The sequence below is a fragment of the Delphinapterus leucas genome, chromosome 9 (genome assembly GCF_059928025.1).
Source record: "Delphinapterus leucas isolate spDelLeu-1000000601 "Yukka" chromosome 9, BTC_Dleu_Yukka2, whole genome shotgun sequence".
Classification (NCBI taxonomy): Eukaryota; Metazoa; Chordata; class Mammalia; order Artiodactyla; family Monodontidae; genus Delphinapterus; species Delphinapterus leucas.
Genome location: NC_143137.1, coordinates 87,607,402 through 87,632,207, shown reverse-complemented (window position 1 = coordinate 87,632,207; position 24,806 = coordinate 87,607,402). Strand labels below are relative to the sequence as shown.

Below are 24,806 nucleotides of genomic sequence, written 5' to 3'. Positions count from 1 at the left end.
GCTCGCAGCCTCTTCACCAGCAACCGAGGAGTAGGGGAGGGGGCACCGAGAAAGTCAACAGGAACGCAGAGGCGACGGCGAGGCTGCTCAAGAGTGTCTATGCCCCCCTCTGTTGCCGCTCCCGAACTCAGGTACCGTCTCGGACTCGGCCCCCTGCGCCCGCTCAGTGTCACTGCCTCTCGCTCTGGGAAAATGGCGGCTGACGGCGGCGGCGGCCGCGGCGGCCGCGGCGGCGGCGGCGGCGGCGGCGGCAAGTGCACGGGGCCCGCCCGCCCCGCTCCGCAGGGGCAGAGGGGGAGGGGACGAAGCTGTACGCCGCCATTTTGCTTGTGGGCTGCCGCCCGCCGTTCCCTCTCCACCGCGGCTAGAAGACAGCCAACTGGAGGCAGAGCGGTGGACAGAATCTCCGTCTATTCCACAACAGATGCATTCAACAATTCACCGAAGGTTTGGGAAAGTTTCGGTATTTGATGGGATTGGTTCTTTATCCCCTTTCCCTGAGTAGCCCTCAAGTCTGGATATCGGTGAGCTTGGGCGCGCCACTGCTGGGTGGAAGGATAATGATTGTAGGCCCTGGAAAGACACCCCACCCCCCATGCACTTTCTCCCACTCCCAAAACCACCTCAGCCCTGGTCTGCCCTTCTCCCTCCCCCTCCTCAGTCTAGCCTCCAGCGCGGGATGAACTCGGTTGGGGTGTCACTCGACGCCCACTAGGGGCTGAGGCGGTTCCAGTGCGCAGGCTCCGAGCACCGGATAAAAGCGGAGCTGGCGAGTCCAGCGCCGTCTCGATGGAGGAGCGAGAAACGGAAGAGGTCGGGGGGAGAAGCAGCAGGAAAAATACAGCCACCGTCAGCGCCGCCTCCCTGCCACCGTGTATCGGGGTAAAAAGCTGCCGTTGCCGTCGGTGCAGTTGCCGTCTGTGCCTCCTACTTTGGCCCCGGGGAAGGATTTCCCCGCCGGCGGGACAGTGTGCGGGGAGGGGAGCGGGAATTCCTTTATGCGTCGGTGATTAAACGAGGGAGGGTCAGAGAGACGGTTATCTCGAAGAACAAAGGGGCAAGCCAAAGAATAAAGGGTTTCCCCAGTAAAATAACACGGTGATTGCGGCTCCTGTTTTCGGGGTCTTTCCCCCTAATGGCGGTTTCCGTCTTCTAGCTCCACAGCCTCCCGGAGCTCTTGGTAAGCGGAGTCGGGAGAGACAGAGGCGGTCCGTGCAGCCAATCAGTGCCCGAGGTGTTCTGTTGGGCGTGTCGTGATTGGCTAGCGGTGACCTCATGCTGCAGCAGCGGGCGGGGCCAGAGCCGTCGGGGGAGGCTGTTGCAGAGAGAGAGCAGTGACGATGGTGTTCATTGCTGCCGCGGCCGGTATGGAACCCAAGCGGTGGCGAAGGGAATCTCAAGGCTTTTCCTTGACTGTTTTCTCCTGTCCCTGCGCGAGGTGAGGGCCCCGGCTCGGCCTCTGCGAAACTTCGGGGTGCTGGCGTGGACGAGGAGACACCAATTTTCCCATGACTTTAGTAACTGCGTCAGGGCAAGATGGCGCTGGGTCTCCTTGGGGCGCGGGGGGAGAGGCACGTCCACCGCCGCCGCAGCGCATGTGACCGGGCTGCATTCCTGTGGGGTTTGGCTCAGACCCAGGTTGGGGCGGGGGAGGGGAAAGGGCTGGGGCGGAGGAGACTGTGGTGCGGTCGGCGTCGGCCGCCTGAAGAGGAAGAGTTGACTGTTGAGGGCGCTTCGCCTCCCCCATACTGCTTATAACAGCTGCGGCTCTCTGGGAAAAGCCCCCGGAGGGACACTCCTTAGGGGGTGTGACGGCTGTTGGTGGAGGGGAAGGTTTGGCGCCCTATTTTCTTACCTGCCTTTCTCCTTGCGAGGTGTATTTACTTAAGGTGGCTGGTCCCTAATGTGAGAATCGGAATCAACCGTGAGTCCCGAAGGGCCACTGGACTGAGTAAAAAGGAGAGTCTAGTTCCTGGGCCACAGCGCCGAGGAGTATCGATTATTTTCTGAGAAAACGTAAAGTTTCTCAGATCCGAATGGCAAAATATTCCCTAAGTTTGGAAACAAGTGTAAAAGGCGTCATAATACCCAGGAACACTTTTAGTTACCTAAAACAAGAAACCAAGGAGTGTATCATCTGAAATTTGAGGGGCCCTCTTCAAACTTGTCTTTTCCGTCTGTATTTACTTTTTCCCGTTTCCTCCCTATCTGTATATTCTACAAGAATGTGAAATCTTATCAGTGGCTTTGTTTTTTTAATTTAGACGTGATTAGTAATACAGAATAAAAGTTGCCAGTGTTGTACATGAAGTCGTAAGGCTGTTTTCAATACTCTTAGTCTTTTGTTTTTCTGTCGCCCTCTTACTGTGGTTTTTAAAAATAAAAGATGAAATTATAATCACTTTTGGTAAATACTATTAGGATTCCTGCACCAGTATGAAATATTAAAGCGTACCTCTATAAATCACTTTTGTACAAGTATGAATTTTAATTTTAGTATTTGGAACCTTGGTAGGTGAAGATTTCCAGCAGCTCAGAAGTTCTTATGGTCAATATTGGCAGATTGAGTAAGAAAGACTAATTTTGTTTTTGTCTTTTCCCTCTTGGCCAAACTAATAGCCATTAACTGAACTAGAGAAGATTTAAAAGGGCTTCTCTCCTTGGGTGGTGTTGAGTGAGAGCTGGGAGTTATTCAACAAAGACTTTTCCACCTAACTCCTGACTTGCTTTTTGACTGAACACCTATATTTGGTGCTTGGAGGAAATGCTTGTTGGACCTGAAAAGATGAGTTAACCTGGAGTCAAGGTTGCACTCTTTCCTTTAGTCTTAGTTGTAGACTTGGTAGTTTGAAAACAACATTGAATTTTTAATATTTAAGTACTACAAAGATTTTAAAGTTCAAAACTTTTTTATGTGTTCTATGAATATAAATTGGGCATTTTACCTATAAGAATTCTTGAATAATTTCAGGGGTCTATTATGTGTAAGTAACGACTCCCTTACCCGTATAGCAATTTTCTTACGGCTTAGAAAAGAGGACCTAAATATGAAGTCAGTAGATTTAAAGGCAATTTTCAGAAGGTTCTAACTTCACTGTGCCTTAATAAGGAAGAGAGGCCATATTGCAAGCTAATGGAAACAAATCCTTGTTTTGTTTTGTACTTTTAAGTAGCTTAGGTCCTCATTGTTCCTAATTGCCAAACCCATGAACCTCTTGAGCTCTAATTTTTCTTTACTTTCCTGTGGCATTTAAAATACTACCTGCAGTTACTTCTTGTCTTTGTCTATCTTCTTGCATTATATTAATATGTTCTCCCTAGACAATTTCCTTTGTGCCTGTTCTCTAATGAAACACCCAAATTTTCATCTCAGAGCTGCAGATGCAGTGCTTAGGTTTACCAGGGGCCACAGGCTCCCTGAACTCATAAAAATATTATGCTTGGTACTTTATTCCAAACTGTAAAATCAACAACAACAACAACAAAAAAGCCGTCTTTTGATCACCACAGTTTTGAGAAGAGGTAGAGGGTTGATGAGGCTCAGTGGCAGGGTTTCCTCCCCTTTCACATGTGAGATGGCGTGGGGAGGCAGCTGATGGGACAGCCATAGTGCTGCCCCGCGAAAGGGTGGGAAGACAACTGGCCTTAGTATTTTTCAACATCCATATTTCTCACATCTAGCAGACATTTTAACATACAAACTTCAACAGTATACAAACACCAGTTGTTATCTGGGTTTACAGTTCCTTGATGTATTTGGGGTTTATCAAGTTATGTAGTACTGCTTGCTCTGATACTAGAGGATCCAATAAGTTGTGCCCTTGTATTTTTGTCACTTTTTCTCTTGTCATTTACGTGTCACCGTGCCAGCCACTAGTAGCTACATGTGTTTTATGTATTACAAGGTTGGCATTCCAGTAATAGGGCTTATTAAAATTGTATGTAAAATGAAGCTCTGCAGTAAATCAAATTTGGGCTTTTGGCATAAACATTGATAACCCTTTTGTCTGCTCTTAAAGTTTTGGGGGCGGATTTTTGAATAGTCATTGTCTATCTTTTGACATACTTGCTGAAACAATTCAAAGTAAAAAAAATATTCAGAATTACATGTGACTTTCACTGGATTTTGTTTTTATATAAAACTTTCCTTTGCCCACCCCACCCCTGACTTTAATGGCCTTTAAATGTAGAATGAAAAGATTTATATCTGAGAACTGTTTGAGTTGAAACCATTAAATATACCTTAAAATGTTATGGTTAAACAGCATTACAGCCTGCTTAGTTTAACTTCCTGAAAAAAAATGCCATCTCTCGTTCTTGCTGGGCGAGGTGTTAACACAGGTGTTAACACTAAACCTAAAATGCATATTTGCAAATGGTGGTCAAAAAAATTTTCCAGGGTGTGGATACCTTGAGTCAACTTGATTATTTTTAAGGAGAGGTAATAAGTTTGTTTCTAAGTATCTAAAAACCATTTTGGAAATTACCTGCCCTCTGCCATCCAAAAAGAATCAGGTCCATAGTCTCTTCCCTGTTGACGTTTAGTTCAAGTTTGAAACATCTGTAAGTACGGGATTTCACCTGGAAACTAGAAAAACTAATAGTATTCTGCTTCCGCCTAAATGAAGCAGATAGGAAGTAGCAAAAACTTACAGATTTCACTATTCTCTGGAGTGGTCCAAGAAAAGTATTTTATGCCATCTTGTCCTTAAGTGCTTATGTTTGCCATAAACTCTGCATACTTAAATGCTTATCTTGCACTTGTATTTCTTACAAAAGAAAAGTGGGTTCGGGGAGTTTTTGTTTCTCTTTTATTGTATGCACGCCACAAAACAGAAAAGGCCATGGTCAACATTGTCTTTTTGAGGTACAGAATATACCTTCAGTAAACAACTATCTTTTATATAGTGCTGGTCCTAATAAATTGGTTATGGACCCAGGGTAAATGGTATTTCATACAACTGAAAGCAAGTTAAATTATGTAGCAATTTATTCCTAGAGATTATATCATTTTAATATTTTTTTTGGTGTCACTTTAATATTTTTTATCCTCAAAAGTATTTACTTTTAAAGGTACCCCTCCCAAAGTATAACAGTATTTGTGTCTTAGACTTAAAACTATATTCTGGTTTTCCCTCTCCAGTTTCTATGTTCTTGGGACAGATTGGAACTCTAGCTCTAATTTCAGTCAAATAATTTGCATTCCTACCATATTTAAGATACCTGGAACATAATTCTTAGCTGTTAACATTTTTTAGTTAGGCTGACAAGATAAACTACTCAGTAGTTTACAAAAATTCTTTGAAAAATTAGATGGCTGAGAGGAGATATTCTGCCCATAACATCAGAGGTCAAGGGTTCACTTGTGCCAGCTATAGACTTTAAATGTCTAAAAGTTAACTAGTTCCCTTTCTCCACAGCCTTTTAAGTAAGTCTTATCTTATGGAATAAGAAAAGACTATGTGCAGTTACTTGCATTTATAACATTTTGTGAAAGTCTTGTATTCTTATATGCTCCAGGCGTGGGTGGTCTTATATAACCTATAGCAATTGATTCCTTAGAATATAACTTTTTAAAATACCATGGTTCCCTGGTGGCGCAGTGGTTGAGGGTCCGCCTGCCGATGCAGGGGACGCCTGCTAGGGGACGCCGGTTCGTGCCCCGGTCCGGGAAGATCCCACATGCCGCTGAGTGGCTGGGCCCGTGAGCCATGGCCGCTGAGCCTGCGTGTCCGCGACGGGAGAGGCCACAACAGTGAGAGGCCCGCGTACCGCAAAAACAAAAAACAAAAAACCATGGTTTATATGCTAATACCCTTTGCTAGTTGCTACTCCTGTCCTTCCTGTTTTCATTAGTTGCTTTCCTCTGCTTCTTAATTGTTGCTATTTCCCAGTGTTGTGACCCCATCCACTTTTTCACCAATTATATTAATTCCCACACCTTTACCTATTGATGACTCCAGAATTTATCATCTCTGAACTCAGTTGGAACTACTAAATATCTTACCTGTCCCTTAGGTACTTCAAACTAAACAAATTCAAAACGGAGCTATTTTTTGCTTTTAAACTTCTCCTTTTGTTTCTCTTTTTTATTTTATTATTTTTTTGTTCTCCCCTTCTAGGTTAACTTACATAGTCAAACATCTTTCCAAACAATTTTTTTTGCCTAAAACACTCAGTTCATCACATTTGAGGATCAAGCTGGAACACACCCTATGATATGCAGGTTTGTTCGTCTCCTGCTTATGAGCCTCATGGGTAACCACTAAAGTTAAAATGACCCAAGTCTACATAGCTGCTCTTTTTATCTCCAGAAAATGAGACATTCCCTTTTCTTTGTTAATTCTGTATCTATCACACTGTCATGTTCATGTTCCTCTTTTCTGTTAGTTTATGAGATATTGGTAGACAGTGTCTCATCTTTGTAGCTAAAGTGCAAAGTTCCTGGCATGTAATAGGCACTCAGTTTTGTTGTACACATGACGTAATATGCTTTGATGCTAAATGCCTGAAAATTTCGCGATAGCATGTGTTTTTGTTAATAGCAACTCAGTTGGATATACAAATGGTTGCAAAATGCTCTGGTTGATTCCATACCATTATGTTACAGAACTTTGGGTTTGTTTCCCCTGCCCCATTTAACACCTATTTTGCCAGTGGTGTTAGCCCTCTAATCTGGTTTCTGCCACCTGGTTCTCTTCACTTAAATATTTGTACCTGTTACTAATTCTACTCTATTAATTTATAACCTAGTTTGGGGTTAAGCCACGTAGGTATTTACTGTAAGCATTCAGCCAGGAACCCAAGTTAACAGGTAATGTGCTTCGTAGAAGAAATCGAATTTTTGAACTAGGAGGCAAAATGTTTGTGGATTTCAGTAATGGATGGGGTGGGGACAGTGAAACTGTATTTGCCGTCAGCATGGCTTTATGTGCAAAGGCGTAGAACAGGAATAGAAAAAACATGTTCTAAGTATAAGAAACCCGTTTGACTAGTCTTGCATGAAGTACATTGAGAGATGAGACAGGAAAAGAAGCTGGATTAAAACCAGATGATTTCATTATTTTTTTAAAATCTAGAGTCCTTTTGCCAATGAAGCTCAAGCCATTTATTCTCTTTTTTTTCCTCCTCTTTTATTTTGAGGAAGTAGTCTCAAAGAGGGAAGTGACTGGCTTAAGTCTCACAGTAGGTTTGGCACCCAGATATTGCTAAAACGTCAACTCAGGTCTTGATGTTTTAACTTTTATGCTGAGAATCCATGTAGCACAGGCAACCTGTGTTTATACCTATATAGCAAAAGCCAGAACTTATCATTTTCTTGCTACATCAGGAAATACGTCTTTTTTTTCTTTTTGGCCGCGCCATGCAGCTTGTGGGATCTTGGTTCCCCAACCAGGGGTTGAACCTGGGCCCGTGGCAGTGAGAGCGCAGACTCCTAACCACTGGACTGCCAGGGAATTCCCAGGAAACATATCTTGATTCCTTACTTCCTTATTAAAATGCTAGGCTCCCAAAAACTTACTAAAATGCTTCAAATTTCAGGTTAGCAATTTTGTTCATGATTGTACATCTTAAATTCATTATGCCCATGCAAAATTCATTTTTAATGGCTTTTAGAACATGTGTGAACATTTGGCAGTCAGAAGAAATGATAGAATTTAAGGTTTTTTTTAGGTGACGTGTAAGCCCTCGTTTCAGCACGTAAGGTATTATTAAATATGGTACTGTATTGGTCTTACAGCTGTTTCTGAAGGTGGTTCTGCTACCTTGAAGAATGAGCCCTCCAAGGATCCAACAGTTGCACATTTTGAAAAACAAAGCTTGACTTATACTGCTTGTATATCAAGGGTCTGATTTGTAGTTTGTGCTTAAAACTGTTTTGTTTTGTTAGAGACTAACATTTTAGATACCAAAGTCATAATTGTAAATGTTCATAGATAGCTAAACGTCAGAAGACGCTAAGAATGAATACCATTTATACAGTCATCCCTTGGTATCCGTGGGGCAAGGATATGGAGGGACAATTGTACTTAATGTATGTCAGCTGAGCTTGCGTTACCTTTGCCTTATGGTTAGTTTTTAGTGATAGACTTAATTTTGATTTAGGCTTTTAACAAATGAGGAGATTAATATCCATCAAGATCACTTGGTTTTATGGACTTTATTTTCCTAGGTATGATCAAATTTGATGATATTTTCTTTTTTCCTTCACTTTTATATGAATCCAGTCACCTAATCAGTGCTTATGTTAAACAAGTCATTCGTGTTTGTTTTCAGTACTTTATGTATCCTGTGTCTTGCTCTCCTAGGTGATCATTAACATAGAGTAGGCACCTAATTTTTGCTTCCCGTTCTTACTGGCTCCCCCTTTTTTCCACCCCTATACTCTACAGACTTCCCTCTTGATTAATAACTATACAGTTTTTTATATATATATATATATAAACAATGTATACTCTTCAAATATATGTGTATTAAAGTGTTTTTGTTATCCTTACCTCTGTAGGCAGTAATTAGTTCTATTTAACTAACAAATCAAACTTTGGTATTATTGAAGCCCTCAGCCTCTGTAAAGATGACCAGAGGTTAGCATAGTTAAATTGAGGGGGAGATAAAAACTTCCTTAAACGTTACTCATATTAAGCTACAAAGTAAACTGACCTTAAATTGCAGTTAGGTAGTAGGTTACTTCCTAATTCATAGCCTTAGGTCCAAATAGCTGTCTCTGAAATTAAAAACAAAACAGAAAACATTGGAAGTAGTAGAGGTTTATGTCATGAAAATCAAAATTTCATGATTATGAGACTTTAATAGCTGTGGCATAGTTATTTCTCTGTATACCTGCCTTTTTTCTATCAGCCAAATGGTCATTATCAAATTATGTTCAAGGATAAGGACTGAATTCTGAGAGTTTAATCGGAGGCCAAGTTCAAAGTGTAATTTTTTTAAGGTAAACTCTTTAAACACATGGTTAAGTTTCCTGTACCAGGTGCTTAGTAAAATCATTTATTTGTGGAAGAGAAGCAGATGCTTGGTTTTCTATGCATAAACTCCCCCAGCCCTTGCCATCATGTATTCCAAAAATAATAGTATGAACAATATTAGGTTATGTCTTCCATTTTTAAAACTGTGAAACAAGTCATATGTTCCCCTTGGAATATATTTTCGATTTGTAAATAAACTGAAATCGTTTTTCCTTGTAATGCATTTTTGTGAAATAACTATAATTTGTGTGAAAATTAAAATATAATCATTGTGAAATATAAATTAGCAAAGTAAAATTAAGGAACCAGATTACAAAATCAAGTCATGAGGTAAGGCTTAAGAAGATGGGAAGAGGACAGTTAAGCATTCATATATACATTTTTAATCTCTTTGGAAAGGAATTCTCATTGTAAAGAATATCTTCATAGCAGTCATAAAATTTGGTATTTTAGAACTCATTAATTACAGCCAGACCAGCAAAGTTCTTAAAACTTGGGGCCCCAGAATGTTCAGGTGAAGGTACATGTGTACGGTACTAGTCCTGTTTAGATTGAGGGTGTAGGAAGAGTTTTGACATCACAGGCTATTTTGACTTAAAGCATGAACTTGAAAGTAGTTTCATTTTTTAGAGGTTGATTATTCATTCCCTTGCAGCCTCTCCCTCTCACTGGCAGAACTTATTTCCTTGCTTGCTCATTCTGTTACTATGCATCAAAGAGGCATTGTGTACCAGAAGTCTTTAAGCTACTTGCAAGAAAGGTACTTATAAGAACAGGGTACTTGTTAATCATAATAAACAGTCTGTCGAGGTGCATGGGTAACTCCCTGATGTATTAGTAGCAGTCAGCAACTAGATAGCTTCCCAACAAGCGCGTTAGATTTGTTCCTTCTAAATCAAGGACTTCTGCTTCATAATCTAGGTCTTGTGTCTCATATGAGCCTTTATAATATAGAATGGTTAAGGTGGGAAGGGCTCACACTTTATATATCCCTGGAATACAGAGCCATTGTTTTGACTTCAAGGATTTAGGACAAATCGAACAATGTGTGTCCATAGATATCTGAGATATGAGTCAACAAAGCTAAATAATTATTCTGTAGGGTTTTTTTGGTAGAATGTAGCAATCCGGTATGTAGGAGAGGCAAACTAAAAAGAAATAGTTGGCAGGATTTTAGACCTAATCAAAATACCTTGGTTCCTAGACTTTGGGATTTCTTGAATGAATCAAATGATAAATATGGAAACCAATATAGTTACTATTTTTAGTTCTCTAAACAGCAACACCATATCCTTGGTTTTAAAAAAACGGGTGTTAACAGCAAATAAGGACATAGTCTCTTAATTAAAAAAATTAAATTATTTTGAAAAACCTACATTGTTATTTTCCTGTGGAATAATGAAAAATTATCCAAAATTCATTTTAGATTGTTATTTGTGAATCATTCATGTATCTCAGCTCTCATTTTAATTGTGACAAGTCAGTCTTAGACGAATGTAAAAGGCTTATAAATTTTCAACAGAATCTGTTTAAATGAGGATATGTCCATGAATACAGCCATTAAAATTATTTTTAAAGAATCACTTCAGGGCATCACATACTACAAAGAAATGGTAACAAAAATATGAAAAACAGATTACAATTTGTAGGGCTTTTGTATATTGTGTTTGCTTTGATAGAAATGGGGGTAAAGGAAGTAAACTACAGTGGTTTCACTGGTTCTCTCTGGGTTGTAGGCATACAGATGGATTTTCTACAACAGACAAGTATTACCAGAAAGCATTTTTTTCAAAGTTGTTCTAGTTTGTAATGATAAGGCTGCTTGGATATTATTTTTTATAATGGGATGCAAACAGTATGGTCTACAACTAGTCAGAACCCAGGAACCATCCTCAATTCTTTAATACTTTGTGTCTGTTATGTCCCTAAGTAATGTCCATTCTGAGTTTTTATTTCTTGGTCTGACCCCCCTTGTCTTCATGACCATTGCCACTGCTTTAGTTCAGGCCTGGCATAGAGTAGTCAGTCGCCCTGAATATTTGCCAAATAAATGAGTCTTTATATATAACTATGTGGTGATGTAGCTTACTCTGCTTTAATCTTGCCCTTTCTAATCCATCTGTCATCCTTCAAAGTGATTTTACTAAAATGTGAGTCTGATCTTACTTGAAATGCTTTTAATGGAGTCCATGCTCCTTAGAGTGGCATAAAGGAAGGCCCTCTGATTTGTTGTCTCCTGCCTTTTTTTCCAGTCAGAGATCCAGTTGCTACTCCTTTTGCTTCGACCCACATTACTGCTTTCAGTTCCCTAAACTTACCTTGCTCTCTCAGACCTCCTTTCTTTTTGTTATTACCTTTTCATGGAATCCCCCTACTCTCCCCCTTGTGAATGCATCCTTCAATTCAAATGTTTTTCCTCTTTGAAGCTTTCTCAGGTGCTCTTCCAAGAAGTCTACTGTTATTTATAATTCCGTGTACCTTTTACTTAGTTCTGTTATGGCAGTTTGTTGTATTGGGTTGGCCAAAAAGTTTGTTTGGGTTTTTCCATAACGTCTTATGAAAAACCTGAATGAACTTTTGGGCCAACCCAAATTATTTAGAATCTCCTCACCCTTTTAGAATGTGAGCCCCTGAAGGGCAGTGTTTACCTCGCATTATCTCTCAGATAAATGCATACAGCTTGCATTAATTCCCAGGACATATAGTAAGTGCTCAAATAAATGTTTTAATTAATTAGGTCTCTTCTCATTTTGGGGTATGAGTCTGCAAAATAGTAAAAGCTCTTGAACTTTGATTGTGAAGAGAAGGAAAGAGGGTTAGAGATGTATTCGTGTAGTTAAAAGTTAGGAAACCTAAAATCGGTAATGATTTGTGACCAAGAGCAAAGCCACTCTATTCTAGAGGGGGAAAAAAAAATAATTGAACATCAATTAGTCTTTGAAAGACTAACAATCCCAAGTGAAGCATATCCTAGTACTTTTCTCTGTCCATTGCAGATAAAAGCCTCCTCTCAAAAAAAAAACTGTTAAATTGTGTTGAGAAAATTGAAAATTCCTATCCATCCTCCGGTGTTTGGTTATAAATTCTTAATTTTCAGGTTTAATCTGCCTTTCCAAAGCATGATAATAATAATACAAAAATAACTGTACAGGTACTTTAACTTCATTACATTAGAGAAGAGAACCTTCCCACTGCTAACTTTTCTAAACAGTTCAGCAACCCTATTAACAGGATGGAAGTTCAGGGCTAGAGTCTGGTAGCTCATTCAAAGGAAGAGCTATGGTCCCACAAATATGGATGGAGATTATAGATGCTTACCAATATGCAGCAACAAGCCTAGGGACTAACATCCCAAAATGGCATGGTAAAAACACATGTTTATCTCTGCACAGAAAGATACTTAGTCTAAATTCTTAACAGTTTACAATCAACAGATGATGTTGATACCCATTTTTATAAAGCTGAATCCATTAATGTACTAACCAATCCCTTCCACAACACAAGCAATTTTATATTCTTCAGGCAGTTTTGGCACTAAGTTGAAAATCACTCCTAAGATTTGTAACATAAAATAAGTTGATATGTTCTGTTACACAGAAACCAACAAATTTCTTTTCCAAAGTGTTAGTTGAAAGTACTACATAAAAGAACTGGTAGAAATATCATCACACATTTAATTCTCAAGGCAGAACTTAGTTGGTCTTGCATTTCTAACAACTTAGTTGATTTTTCATTGAAGGCAAATTCTTAACGCCCAGGGTTATAGTCGTGGCTACGAAGCCTTTTAAAAAAAAAAAAAATCCACTTTAAAAAATAAGTTTCCCTACTACAGGCATGTTGAACTGCTGCAGGTCGGTAGTTTCCAAGCCAGTTTGACTACCATAATTATCTGGGAAGCTTGTTAACTATACATTCCAGGGCTCCACCCAGAGTTCCCCCAAACAAGATGTTATGTATCATTCATAATTTTCTTAAGAATGTACCAATTCATTAAGAACCATATGCTGAACTCCTTAGTGTGGCCCAGGAATCTGCATTTTTCACAGACCTCATCCTCAGGTACTTTTCATGCAAATTACTACTTTGATAAACATTTAGATACATGGAATGAAGCATTTCACTAAAATGTTTATTTAAAGTTACAGTGCCAAGACAGTTTTGTTTTACCCATTTCTTTTTTTGAGTGTTGCTGTACTAGTAGACATCTCCAACCTGTGAAGCTTGGATGTACTATTGGCATGAACCATTTCCTTCATTTCTTCTCGGAGATTTCATCAGAACAGCAACGTAAATTGTTTTCTAAGAAATTAAGAATGTTCTGATGGACTGACCCTTTTTTTTCTGTAGCAGATAAGGGTCAAGTCTTGTTACCCTGGGAATCAGTCTGTCTTTTTAATGAGTGTTTAGGGATTTTTGTGAAAAAGAAGCCTTATTTCTATACTCCTCCCCTCTTAATATATAGGAGCATTTTAAACGGGGAGGAGCTATCAACTGTTACTTTAAACATAGTGACATTTCAGCTGCTTTTACAACTAATTATTCTAAGATGTTTAGAGAGTGTGATCTTTTAACCAAGGTTACTGTTTTCCCTTAAAGGTGAAACCAGTAACTTTAAATTCCAGAAGTGCAACTCAGAGTAGAAGGAAGCGTCCTTTCATTTAATATTAGTAACTTAAGAGTAGTAGATCTTAAGGAATTTAGATGTCATGAGCTAGGACTTCAAGGACCCACTTCAACATAAAAAAATCCAGTCCCAATGCCAGTAAATAGTCTCATATAATTCACATTTTGGTATCATGTTCACCAGGCAACTTTATGTATGTAATTAGACTTCCTATGTAATTAACCTTCTTGGAGGAAACTACTGGCCAAAGAGTTAATCATGTGTCTTCATAAAAAAAAAAATCATCTGATTTATCAGTTTTAACACACCTGTCCCTTGGTTACTGCGATACCGATGTGCTTATTAACAAAGTCAGGTGTTTTTTTTTTTTTTTTGCAGTATGCGGGCCTCTCACTGTCGTGGCCTCTCCTGTTGCGGAGCGCAGGCTCAGCGGCCATGGCCCACGGGCCTAGCCGCTCTGCGGCATGTGGGATCTTCCCGGACCGGGGCACGAACCTGCGTCCCCTGCATCGGCAGGCGGACTCTCAACCACTGCGCCACCAGGGAAGCCCCAAAGTCAGGTTTTTTGATGTTATATGTTAGATTGATAAACATTCTTTTGACTTTGAAATTATTTATAAATGCCAAATATAAAGAACTAGAAATTACTTCAGCAAATCCATAATACAGCATATGGAGATACATATGAAAATATAAATAGTATACCAATAATTCATTCTTTAATCAAGCTGGTAGTACACATTGTGTGTGTGTGAGGGGAGAGGGAGGTTGTTTCTGAGAAGACTGACAATATATGTTTTAGTCTTAAGGAACTCCCACTATGTCACCATATTATCCAGGTTAACCAGGAATAGAAAATGTAAAATTTAACTTACCCTAGATCAAAATTAAGCTCATCCAGGTCTTTGCCTGCTGATTCTGCCAAGCTAATTGCCTTGGCAGTGTTTCCATGGATACTAGGTAGGGGCAGTGGGGGTTGTATTCATAGGCATCACTATTTAGATGATGAGGCATTTGGCTATCTTAAAGAGTCATAGTTACTCCTTATCTTACCCTCACTTCATTGATTTGTTTTTGTTTTTTAATTAATTTTTATTGGAGTATAGTTGATTTACAGTGTTGTCTTAGTTTCTGCTGTACAGCAAAGTGAATCAGTTGTACATATACATCCACTCTTTATTAGATTCTTTCCCCATATAGGCCATTACAGAGTACTGAGTAGAGTTCCCTGTGCTATACAGTAGGTCCTTATTTATTTTATATATAGTAGTGTGTACATCTCACTTAATTGAATTTCTTTACTTTTTTTTTCCTTCAAATTAAAGCATAGATTTGCCTCAGATTGGAAACTAAAGTAGTCATGTCATTAGCTATGGGATTCTTTAACCTGAAAGGCAAAAGGCAACATGATTGCATTTAAGAATGTATTGGATAAGATAAAGAATTGTGGGGTGAGACTGGAAGAAATCTTTTTAAGATGGCTGTATTTTAACACCTCCTGCCTAATAAATTCACGTCCGAAGGGACAAATGTGTGGAATTTAGTCCTTCCAACATTCCACTGAGTTAATCATTCTTTCTGTTCAAAGAGGCAGTGAGGAATAATTTGTGAGTCGCTGCAGTTAAAAATAAAGTGCCATATGAGCACCCAAGGGCAGAGATAAGGATGGAGTTATGGGTCTTAAGAGAAGAACCTGGCTTAGTTTACACAGGTGCCAAATACATGAACAAGAACACTCCATTAAAATTCCTCTCAAACATTGTATATCTTACGAGAGTAGGTATATCTGTGGGCTTTCACAGTGGTCAATCTTGCTCCATTCAGCATAAGCTTAAAAAATATTTGCAGAGATTGACAGAATTTAGGATTAGCCTAAAAACCTCTCAGGTATCCAGTGTTAATTATCTCTCCCTCCCTCTTTATGCATGCATTAGTTTGCCCAACAAGTAACTGACCTCTGTTTAAATAGCCACAGTGATATTGGGGCAGTTTATTGCATCTTTGGTCAGCTCTGTTTTCCTCTGGATCCCTAGAACTGGATGCATTATTCCAAATTGGTTTTGTCCCACAAAACAGTAAAATGAGGAACTGGGTAGGTAAGTGGCAAACAGCATAAGTTATTTGGACATGTAGCTCACTCCATAAGTAGACTAACCAAGTAAACAGGAAGCTATTTGAGAAATTTAACCATAATGTTTTTTTCAAATGTTATTTTTAAATCTTTGGGAATATTTTCATAAAATAACAACTTCCATCATATTACTTAGTAGAATTACAGCAAGTTTTAGGAGCTGTCCGAGATAAAAGATGTTGCATGTAAAACTAAAATTATACACATAAGTATGTAATTGTACGCGTGTTGTAATAAACTTAAATCTCAGTTTGAGTTATTTCTTACTTTATAATCATTGAGTTTCTTTTCACCCAAGGTAAAGTGTGAGTATATTTTTATACTTGCTGTATTAATTGACCAAACAAGCACTCAGTGATATTTTCAGATGCCAAAAAGCATTATGGTGAAGACCATGTTGAATTAATTATCCAGCCAGCACTTTTAAGTTACTGTGATCATACACGTATGCATTAAGTTGAGCTTTACCCTTCTTCCCATTAAGGACTAGAGCAGGAATGGGCAAGCTATAGCAAGCACTGCCTGTGTTTTTATAGCTGGGCAGTTCAGAAGGTTGTTCACATTTTTAAAGGGTTATTGTGGAGGGGGGGAGGTGACCCTATGTGACTGAGACTGTTTGTGGTTTGAAAAGCCTAAAATGTTTCCTGTGTGGCCCCCTATACAGAAAAAAATGTGTGGATTCCTGAACTAGAGCAATTAAAGGAAATATTGTGAACTTAAGGCTTCTAAAAACAAGTAATGATCAACTGGTAACTGCTAAGCCAGAGAGCCTGCTCGTCATCAAGGGATCAATTGGGACATAGGAAAGATGGAAGCCAGTTCAGGCAGGAGGTCAAAATACAAATATCAAGAACTAGCTAATGAATAGGCAAATAATTATATATCCTGGGTCAGAGCCAGTAGATGGAATAATATGCTATCATTAAAATGAACTTATAACATGTAAAAATGTTTCTGATATATTTATTTAGTATAAGGCTTTATACCCCATGTCTTAGTGACTTATAGGAAAAAAATGTAAGACGACGTATCACAGCAACTAGCGCAAATATATGTCATGTTTGATTCAGTGCATGTTTCTGTTGTGGCGGTGAGGGTTTTGCTTAATCTCTTACCCGCTGACTGCTAGGTAATAGGTTGTGCAGCAGCATTCTCTGAAGTATCATGTTGGCACTACCTTTAAACAGAAACGGATAGGTTAAGGAAATGGTGAGTCAAGGCCTGAATCATGCTCATTATTCAAACAGAATAATGGATGTGACATTAATAAACGGAAAAGGATTACTTGCCTCCTCACTAGGAAAATTTAACCTTCAAATATGGTACTACTAAGTAAAAGTTTTAATGCACTGGAATCAGAAATTACTCTGATTACTTTTTATTACTTGGTAGACTAATAAAGTTAATCGGACATAATAAGCATTGTCAAGCTATTCTTTTAAAATGATGGACTCTTCAGTGAGGTGTGGGCATTTTATAAAGCTATATTGGACTTAAAAATTGGTCACCAGTTCATGTACATACCATGTGAGGTTGCCCTCCTTGGGCAGCCTTTGACTCATCCTAAAATTTAAAACAGGGCTGTGTACTTAATCACATTCACCAAAAAGAGATGAGGGATTAAAAGTAATAATTTACTGACAACTTCACAGGGGAGACTGAGTAGGGAGTTTAAATTGCAAAAATTATCCTATTTTGCTCACAAAAATCCCATGCAGTTATTTCCTAAGATTTTTTTTTAATTGTGGTAACAGAAATACATGAGGTCTGTCCTCTTAAAGTGTACAGTATTGTTTCTCCTAAGCTTTTGCTTCTCACTTTCCAGTTGCCCAGTCTTTCTAAAAATGTCCTCCTCTAAGTCGTCTTTCTTATGCAGAACAATTTAGCAGTTGTGGGCAATATACAAAGTTAGCAGGTATATTCTTATACTTGCTTAGGAAGTAGCAAATATAATCAGATTGTATGTTCTTCTACCTTGTGGCAAGGTCCCACTGGGTAGAGGACTGATACTACCAAGAACCTTGTAGCTGCTTGTCACAGAGGGACACAGCTATAAAAGAAACAGAGCATCTAACATCTTTGAGGAGTGTCTCACTGGACTTAGCCCACTAATTTTACCAGGTATTTGGCAAGGTGTGACTGCAGTACAGGGTCTTTTTTTTTCCACATCTTGATTTAGGTCCTGGGCCTGCAAAGGCTTGACTTGCTCCAGTGCTTTCCCTCAACCCAGGCCCTTAGTCAGCATTATTAGAGTAATAAAGAATTGTAAATTTTAATCATATATAGGTGGAGGAGAACTTAATCTGGTTTAATAAACTTGGAATACATTATCTCTGAGCCTGAACATCTTGAATAAATAACATAAAGCATTTGTAAAAACAGGTTGTTCTATAAAAAGGCCTCATTTCTATCCAGCATATTTTATTTGGCTGTGTTCCTTCCCTATAATAGGATAGAACTTCAAGAAATTCCAAAGCAGATTTGCACTTTTGCATAAATTACTCAGTTTGTTGGCTGTCACGCCTTCATAGGTTTTCTGTCTGATTATATAAAATCAGGATAACTCGGGACTAACCAGAGAAATGATTCCAAGCAACCATGATGTATTTGCCTTTAAAAGGCCAGTGGTTCTTAAAAATGGGGATTCTGGGTCAGCCTGTAGCAGAATTACCTGTGGGGCCTGTTGAGAGTGCCTGTTTTTGACAAACCTACCAAGCTAAAATCAAATCAGTCCTCTATTTTGAAAAGGTAACTATAATCAAAAGAAATGTTCTCCTTTTTTGAGAAACTGAAACTGCAATGAAGAGCTTGTCTCTTAAAATAGTTAAGAGAAATGCCATAATATCAGGCTCCACATTTATGGGATGTTTTTTATGAAACCCAGATCAATATTTTAACAAGACTTGAGGAATGCAAATATTAATAGGCTATCTAGCATGAACAGATGTAAATAGGAGTGTATTTGAGCAACCATGGTTTTTTAAGGGAGCTATGAATTTACAGTGCAATCCTACAGGGAAAGAAGGGAGAGAAAACTGCTATTTTGAGCTGCACACAGATGAACTGCATCACATCTGAGATTTGATAGTCCCCTCTCCTCACTATTCTTGTTGCACAGGAAAACTACATGATTAAAGGTAACTTGATGTAAAAAAGATACTTAACTGTAGAAGTCAGGGAATCATGATAACACTTTCCAAGATTGGGGGTGTGGGTGTGTGGGGGGGGTATGTGTGTGTCCGGGGCGGGTTCACCTGGCCAGAGGAGTTAAAATAACAATGGGATTAACAATGTTCAAGAAAATTTGTATCAAAAAGGAAGTTATTTGCATGATGGGTTCAACATGAACAATCTGATACTGCTACCCAAGTGACCCTCTTTGGTAGGCTTTAAAAATTTTTTTTAACAGTTACATTAGTAATCTGTGAACCCAACCATTAACTGGAAAATAGTCGAGGGGAATCCAGGTGCAAAAAGCAGGTTCTTTGTACTTAAGGAATACAGCTTCAAAACACCTCCAAAGTATGGATTAAAATAGCAATTCACCTTATCACCTACCCCGGACTAAGAGCCCCACCTATAAGACTTCCCCTGATTCCCCAGGGAAGAGGGTCACAGTTCTTGAGGTGCTGTCATGCTGTTTTTCCCGTTTCCCTGGCAAAGATAAAGCTATTGTTTTTTTCCTCAAAAAAAAAAAAAAAATCCTCAGAATCCTTCCTTTTCTGATGGTTTCATGGAACCAAATTATGGTAAGATTCTTTTGTTTCAAGCTCCCAGAAAGTAAGCTTAAATGGCCTTAACCTGAGTTTTCTCCAGAAATACTTACCTCGATCCCAAAGACATAGAGATTAATTTTGTGCCGTGACCTTTTGACAGCCCCATAAAGCCTATGATCCCTTCTCAGCATGCTGTAAATGTGCTTTACGTAGTGCACACACAACTCTGAATTCTGTCTGCGGACTCGTGGTTAGAAATCCTTTGACAGGGGTCACAGTTCTGAGAGAAGGCTACGTAATGAGGCCTGTAACTGCTGTTACCCCAGCACCTGTTCTGGAACCCCTTCTCTCAACTGACTTCGGAGAAACTAGCTCGCTTCAAAGTGGCTGAGTTGAGAAGCCACAGTGGGGAATTTTTCTTTAGTTCTAAACGGAAAGAGAAAGAAGTTAGCCCTCTTCAGTCTGACCAGTCCAGAGGAGGGAGAGGTTCTGTCACCCAGTTTTGGCCTTTTGTGGAAGTAGCCCCTTTCACTGTATACATGATAAACGGGCTTAATCATAACTATGGACACACCCAAGACCCCCTTTCTCTTCATCGAGATCTCGCTCGCTTTTGGTGGGGCGGTATTTGCCCTCATGACCTCTACCAAGCCGTCCAAACATTGGCTTCCCCGTCTGGAAGAGCGAGCTGTGGGTGTCTGCGCAGCAGATTTAGGCTCGAGGCCTGGCCGTCGGCCCAAACGAGTCGGGACCTGGAGTTTTCGTCAGGGTGGCCGGCTAGCCAGCGCCGTCAAGAGCGTAACCGGCCCGCTTCCTGCGTCGCAGGGGCACCGCCCTCGCGGCCGGGGGAGGGGTCGGCGCCAGAAAGCCGCTCTCCCCTCCCCAGAGCCTTCCTGGCGGCCGGCGGCCAGCGGCCAGCAGTACTGCAGGGTCGGAGGCGGGGAGGGCCGTCCCGCGCAGCCGCTGCGCCGCTGGAGCAGCCGCCCCGCCCGCCTCGTCGCGGAGGAGCCCCAGAAACGCACTTCCACCGCGGCCGAGCCCACTTCCGCCTGCTGCTTCCTGGGGCCGCCAGGCCTGAGCTTTAGCTTCTCCGGAATTCATTATACTGCTTAACACCCTGTAAAGCCACCCTCTCCTCGTTCTTTCCAAAACCCGTATAATGCCGCTTCCACTTCGTGGCGCACACTGCTCAAACTGAACCCGGCGCAACCGCCATCTTCGGAAATGCTGGTAGCTGTCGGTATGTCCCTCGTTCTGTGTGCAGAGCGGAAATGACTGCTCGTTATTCTCGATGCTCTACTAGGGGAGGCCAGAGCAATAATGTCCCTGCTATGGGAAGGACCTGCTTTTGAATTCTGAGTCCCCTATCACCTATTAGCAGCTGTGTCCAAATTTAAAAGGTTACTTAATTTCGCCGAGTCTCTTATAGATGGATCAAACGAGGTAAACCATACAGAGCCCTTAGAACAATACCTGGCATAGAGCGGTATCTAGCATAAAGGTTAAGTAAAAACAAGGAAAAGTTAAAAGGATTTTTCGAGCACCTATTTGCTCAATATTATGTTGGTTTTGTTAGGCAAAGATTCTCTCCGTCCCCATAGGAATGGCCTCCCACCTGAAAGAACTGGTGTTTGTCTAATGGTTTCTCAGTATGTTTACCAGCTCCCAGGCATCCTTTAAAGCTCCTGGTTCCTAAGGAAGTTTCTGCTCGTGTTCAACGTGACTTGCCCCTATTGCAGAGCTTTGTACTGGATGAGTATTCTGTAGAGATGGTGGACAAGCCTACGTTTGGTATGACTGTAGCATTAACCTTTTTTTTATTTCACAGGGAAAATGGAGATGAATGAAGAGCTAGACAGGCCTCTTCCCAGGTACATTTTAGGCTGCTGCCTGACAGCAGGCCATAATGCTTCCGAACCCTGGCCCCCTACCATTTGCAACCAGGTGCAGATTGGAGGCCGCGGGGTGGAGGCTGGGGAGCGGGGGTTGAGTTTTGAAAAAAAGATCAAGAGAAAGATGCTAGTTTTTTTTTTTTTTTTTTAGTTGCGCTAATGACTCTAGTAGTTGTGCTTCTTGTGATAACTTATAAGGGAATGATAGAGAATTAAACGTACAAAAGGTTTATTATTTTTCACCAAAAAATGGAGAAACTCCAAACTTGTGACCAACTCATTCATGATCCACTGAGTCTCACTGAGTCTTGACATGTTGAAGAATAATTAGAACTTTACTCTTCCGGGCTGAGTTGTTAACTTGTTTCGATTGATTTCTGCATTCCCAGCAGGACTCTTTTAAGTCCTTGCCCCTTCAGACCCTAACTATTCTCACTGCCGCATAACTTGAGACTGGATGATACCTTCAAACACCACAGTTCCCACTGTGGAGTGAAATTATCTGATCCTTACACCGGTTAAAGAGGTGGAGGTTCCTTATACTTAAGAACTTTTTTTAACTTAAGTTATACTACAATAAAAAACCAAAAATGAAATGACATTTTTAATGTTGAATGGCATGGAAAGGTGAGCATCTTGTATAGTTTGATGAAATCACATGTACAAGGTAATCTCATTTTTGTAAAAAAAATTATAAGAATATGCATCAAAATGGTGATTTTCCTCTTTATGTTTATTTTTTTAATGTTCTGCAGTTATAATAGTGGAAAATAAAAGTTATTTTGTAAACTGTCTATGTGACTTAGATGAATATTCTGTTAGCTAACTCCTCAGTTTCCATAGAGGTAAACAAATAATGTCAGTTTGATAAATCAAGAAATAGAAACATAAACATTATTTCAGAATCTGGAGTCACCTCTAAAAGATACTGCCTCTTGAGGCTGAGGATGGGGTCATGTTCCTTTTCATTTTAAGCTCTTGGATATAAGTGTGGGGTTTTTCTTTTCTTTTTAAAAAATATATGTACATTTTACTTCGCTAAATAAATTTTAAAAGGTAAAATATATCTCAGTGTGTAATTTTTTTAAAATTTATTTTCATCCAGGTTACCCTACCCTTTCCAGGTTACTCTTCCCTTTCCCTTCACGCTCTGCCCTTCAACAGGCAGGGCAAAGAGAAATTTGAAAACCTGGCTGAAAGGCACTTTGAATAGAAATCAGTAGAGACAAATTACAAATTGCTCAGTATAAAGCATGAGGGTTTTGTTTTTGTTTTTAACTGAGGGGCTAAAAATACAGCTGCTTAATTGTCATAAACTGCATCGTACTCTTTCTGGGATGGCCTTTTGGCTTGAATCCGTTACTGATTAGGTATCTTGTAGCACTGTGGGAACTGCATTATCAGAACAGTTTTAAAGTCACAGCTTGCGTATTTGGTGCCCTCTAGTGCACTATTTTCAAATGACAAAAGCATAGTTTATCCATGCCACGCTGTTAACTGAAGAGGATAAAATGTACATTTCAATCCACCTTCCCAGTGTGATTGATCTTGTTTCTTTTCCTGACATCCAAAGACACTGATTCCTCTCTGCACATACACATTATTTCATATCATGACACTCACTAGGCTGTGACCTTGCACTGACTAGTTCCTTAATCTCTGGGCTTCAATTTCCTCATCTGTAAAACGAGGATGATAATCGTCAGAACTGTAATGTGGACGCCCTGCACACACGGGGGGCGCACTCACTGCTAGCTATCTTTTTTTTACATTTAATAGATCCAGTCGATACTAAACATGCTTGAAGACAGTAATCAGTCTTGACTCAGGTATCATAACCTGGTGGTTGGGGAATGTGAAGAATGTTAATGAGTAGCTTAAAAGATAAAGAACAGAAGTCTAGGTGTGATTCTCATCTCTGGTCCCATGTTACTGAGTCAGTTCATTCCAATTCTCAAGTCTGGAAGCATGGTAAATTTCTCTGCATCCTTCACAGTACCTGTAATTACATACCCTTAAGAAATATTTGTCTTGTTTTAATGTTCAAGGTAAATGGTGTTCTGGTTGAACCTAGAAAATACAGAAAATGCTGAATGATAGAAAATAGTTAGTTTAAAGGTTTAAAGATTTGGATTCAAACTTGTTTTGTAAGCCAGAGGTTTCAAATGCCTCTTTTTGGATTTAGTGTGGTTTCTCGGTGGGCTGTGGACAGTTTTTCTGTTATCAGTGTACAGTGTGAAGGGATGATTGACTGTGGAACCCATGTGAATCAGCATTTACAAATCGATAAGAGGTAGTAGGTTCCAGAATTTTCATCCACTCTCACCTAACTCCAGTTTTGCTTAAGGCTCTACAGCTAACATTTATTTTCTCTGACACATCTCTAGGAGACCTTATCTAGTTTTCCTGCATTGACAGACTTGGACTTCGGTGCTTAACATCACTACCTCCTAGATTCCCCAAGAGCCCAGTTACCTGAAGAAAGCACTGGGTGCTTCTGACCCCGTGAATGCCTCTGGAGTCTTTGGTCTTGTATGTAATAAATGTCCCCATGCTTATTTTTCCTATGTGTCTTATATTAGGCATGTCAGTATTGTTTCTCCTCCACTTCTACCTGCCTCAGTGCTAAATCAGATTTTTTCTTGAACATCTACCAGCTGACCATTTGTTGAAGCCCTATTATATGCTAAAATGTAAAGCATTTTACGTACATCACTCCTAAACTCTCACAACCACCGTCCAGTTAGGCAGAGGGTATTATCCCCATTTTCCAGAAGAGAAAATCGCTCTAGGTCACCCAGATAAATGTCAGAGCCACATTTCCAATTCAAGCCAGCCTCGAGAGCCCATGGCCTCAATACTGCATCAGAAACACTTCCCAAAGGGAGAATTTTGAGTTATTTAGCCTTTAGAAGTGCAGGGAGAATCTTGCAACTCCCTTCAGGCACTCAGCCATCAGTTCTGAGGCTTATTCCCTTCAAGAAAGCCCACCTGTCCAGCCCTGCCGTATTGATCATTTTTAAAACCATGATGGTTCACATCTGCTTGGCACCTTGCGGTTTTCGAAGGTTGGCCCGTGGGGTATCTCATTTTCTATTCGAGAAAGCCTTTTGCCCTCATCATCCACTGAATCTCCAAGCTGGGGCAGCAACTTCTTTCCTGGCAGAAGATTGCAGCTGTTATTATTTACCCTCCAGGGGATACACTGCGCATCCCACGCTTTACAGCTGGGAACACTGACATCTACCTGTGCAAGCATATAAAATAATCTTGACGAAGGGGAGGGGTGTTCACTCGCAGGCCATCCTGGTCACAGCATGTTGGGCAATGAACTCTCCCAACTGGAAGCTGTGCCGCAGAACCAAAGGCACCGTCTTGGCCATCAAAACTACATTCAGCAGTCCTTCAGTCAGCCGGGCCTCCCCAACACGTGCTCATCCACTTGGGCCAAGCGTGTGG

General features: G+C 40.3%; 2 protein-coding genes across 7 annotated transcripts; both read left to right on the top strand.

Annotated features, from left to right (window-relative positions):
- The first annotated feature begins 2 nt into the window (after positions 1–2).
- Positions 3–23,909, top strand: LOC115802666 (uncharacterized). Its single transcript, XM_089917793.1, has 2 exons — positions 3–447; positions 23,735–23,909. The coding sequence occupies exons 1-2, from the start codon at positions 100–102 to the stop codon at positions 23,783–23,785; spliced, it is 399 nt and encodes a 132-aa protein (XP_089773919.1). The 5' UTR covers positions 3–99; the 3' UTR covers positions 23,786–23,909.
- On the top strand, positions 415–23,909 carry LOC111164616 (uncharacterized). 6 transcript variants are annotated; one of them, XM_089917789.1, is made up of 5 exons: positions 415–524; positions 662–882; positions 1,157–1,365; positions 13,987–14,163; positions 21,284–23,909. In XM_089917789.1, exons 2-5 carry the CDS (start codon positions 790–792, stop codon positions 21,300–21,302), a joined length of 498 nt encoding a protein of 165 aa, XP_089773915.1. In that variant the 5' UTR covers positions 415–524; positions 662–789; the 3' UTR covers positions 21,303–23,909. The 6 variants fall into 6 exon arrangements, with proteins under 6 accessions (XP_089773915.1, XP_089773914.1, XP_089773917.1 ...); XM_089917788.1 differs by having other exon boundaries at positions 1,157–1,438; XM_089917791.1 differs by lacking the exon at positions 13,987–14,163.
- Positions 23,910–24,806: the final 897 nt, after the last annotated feature.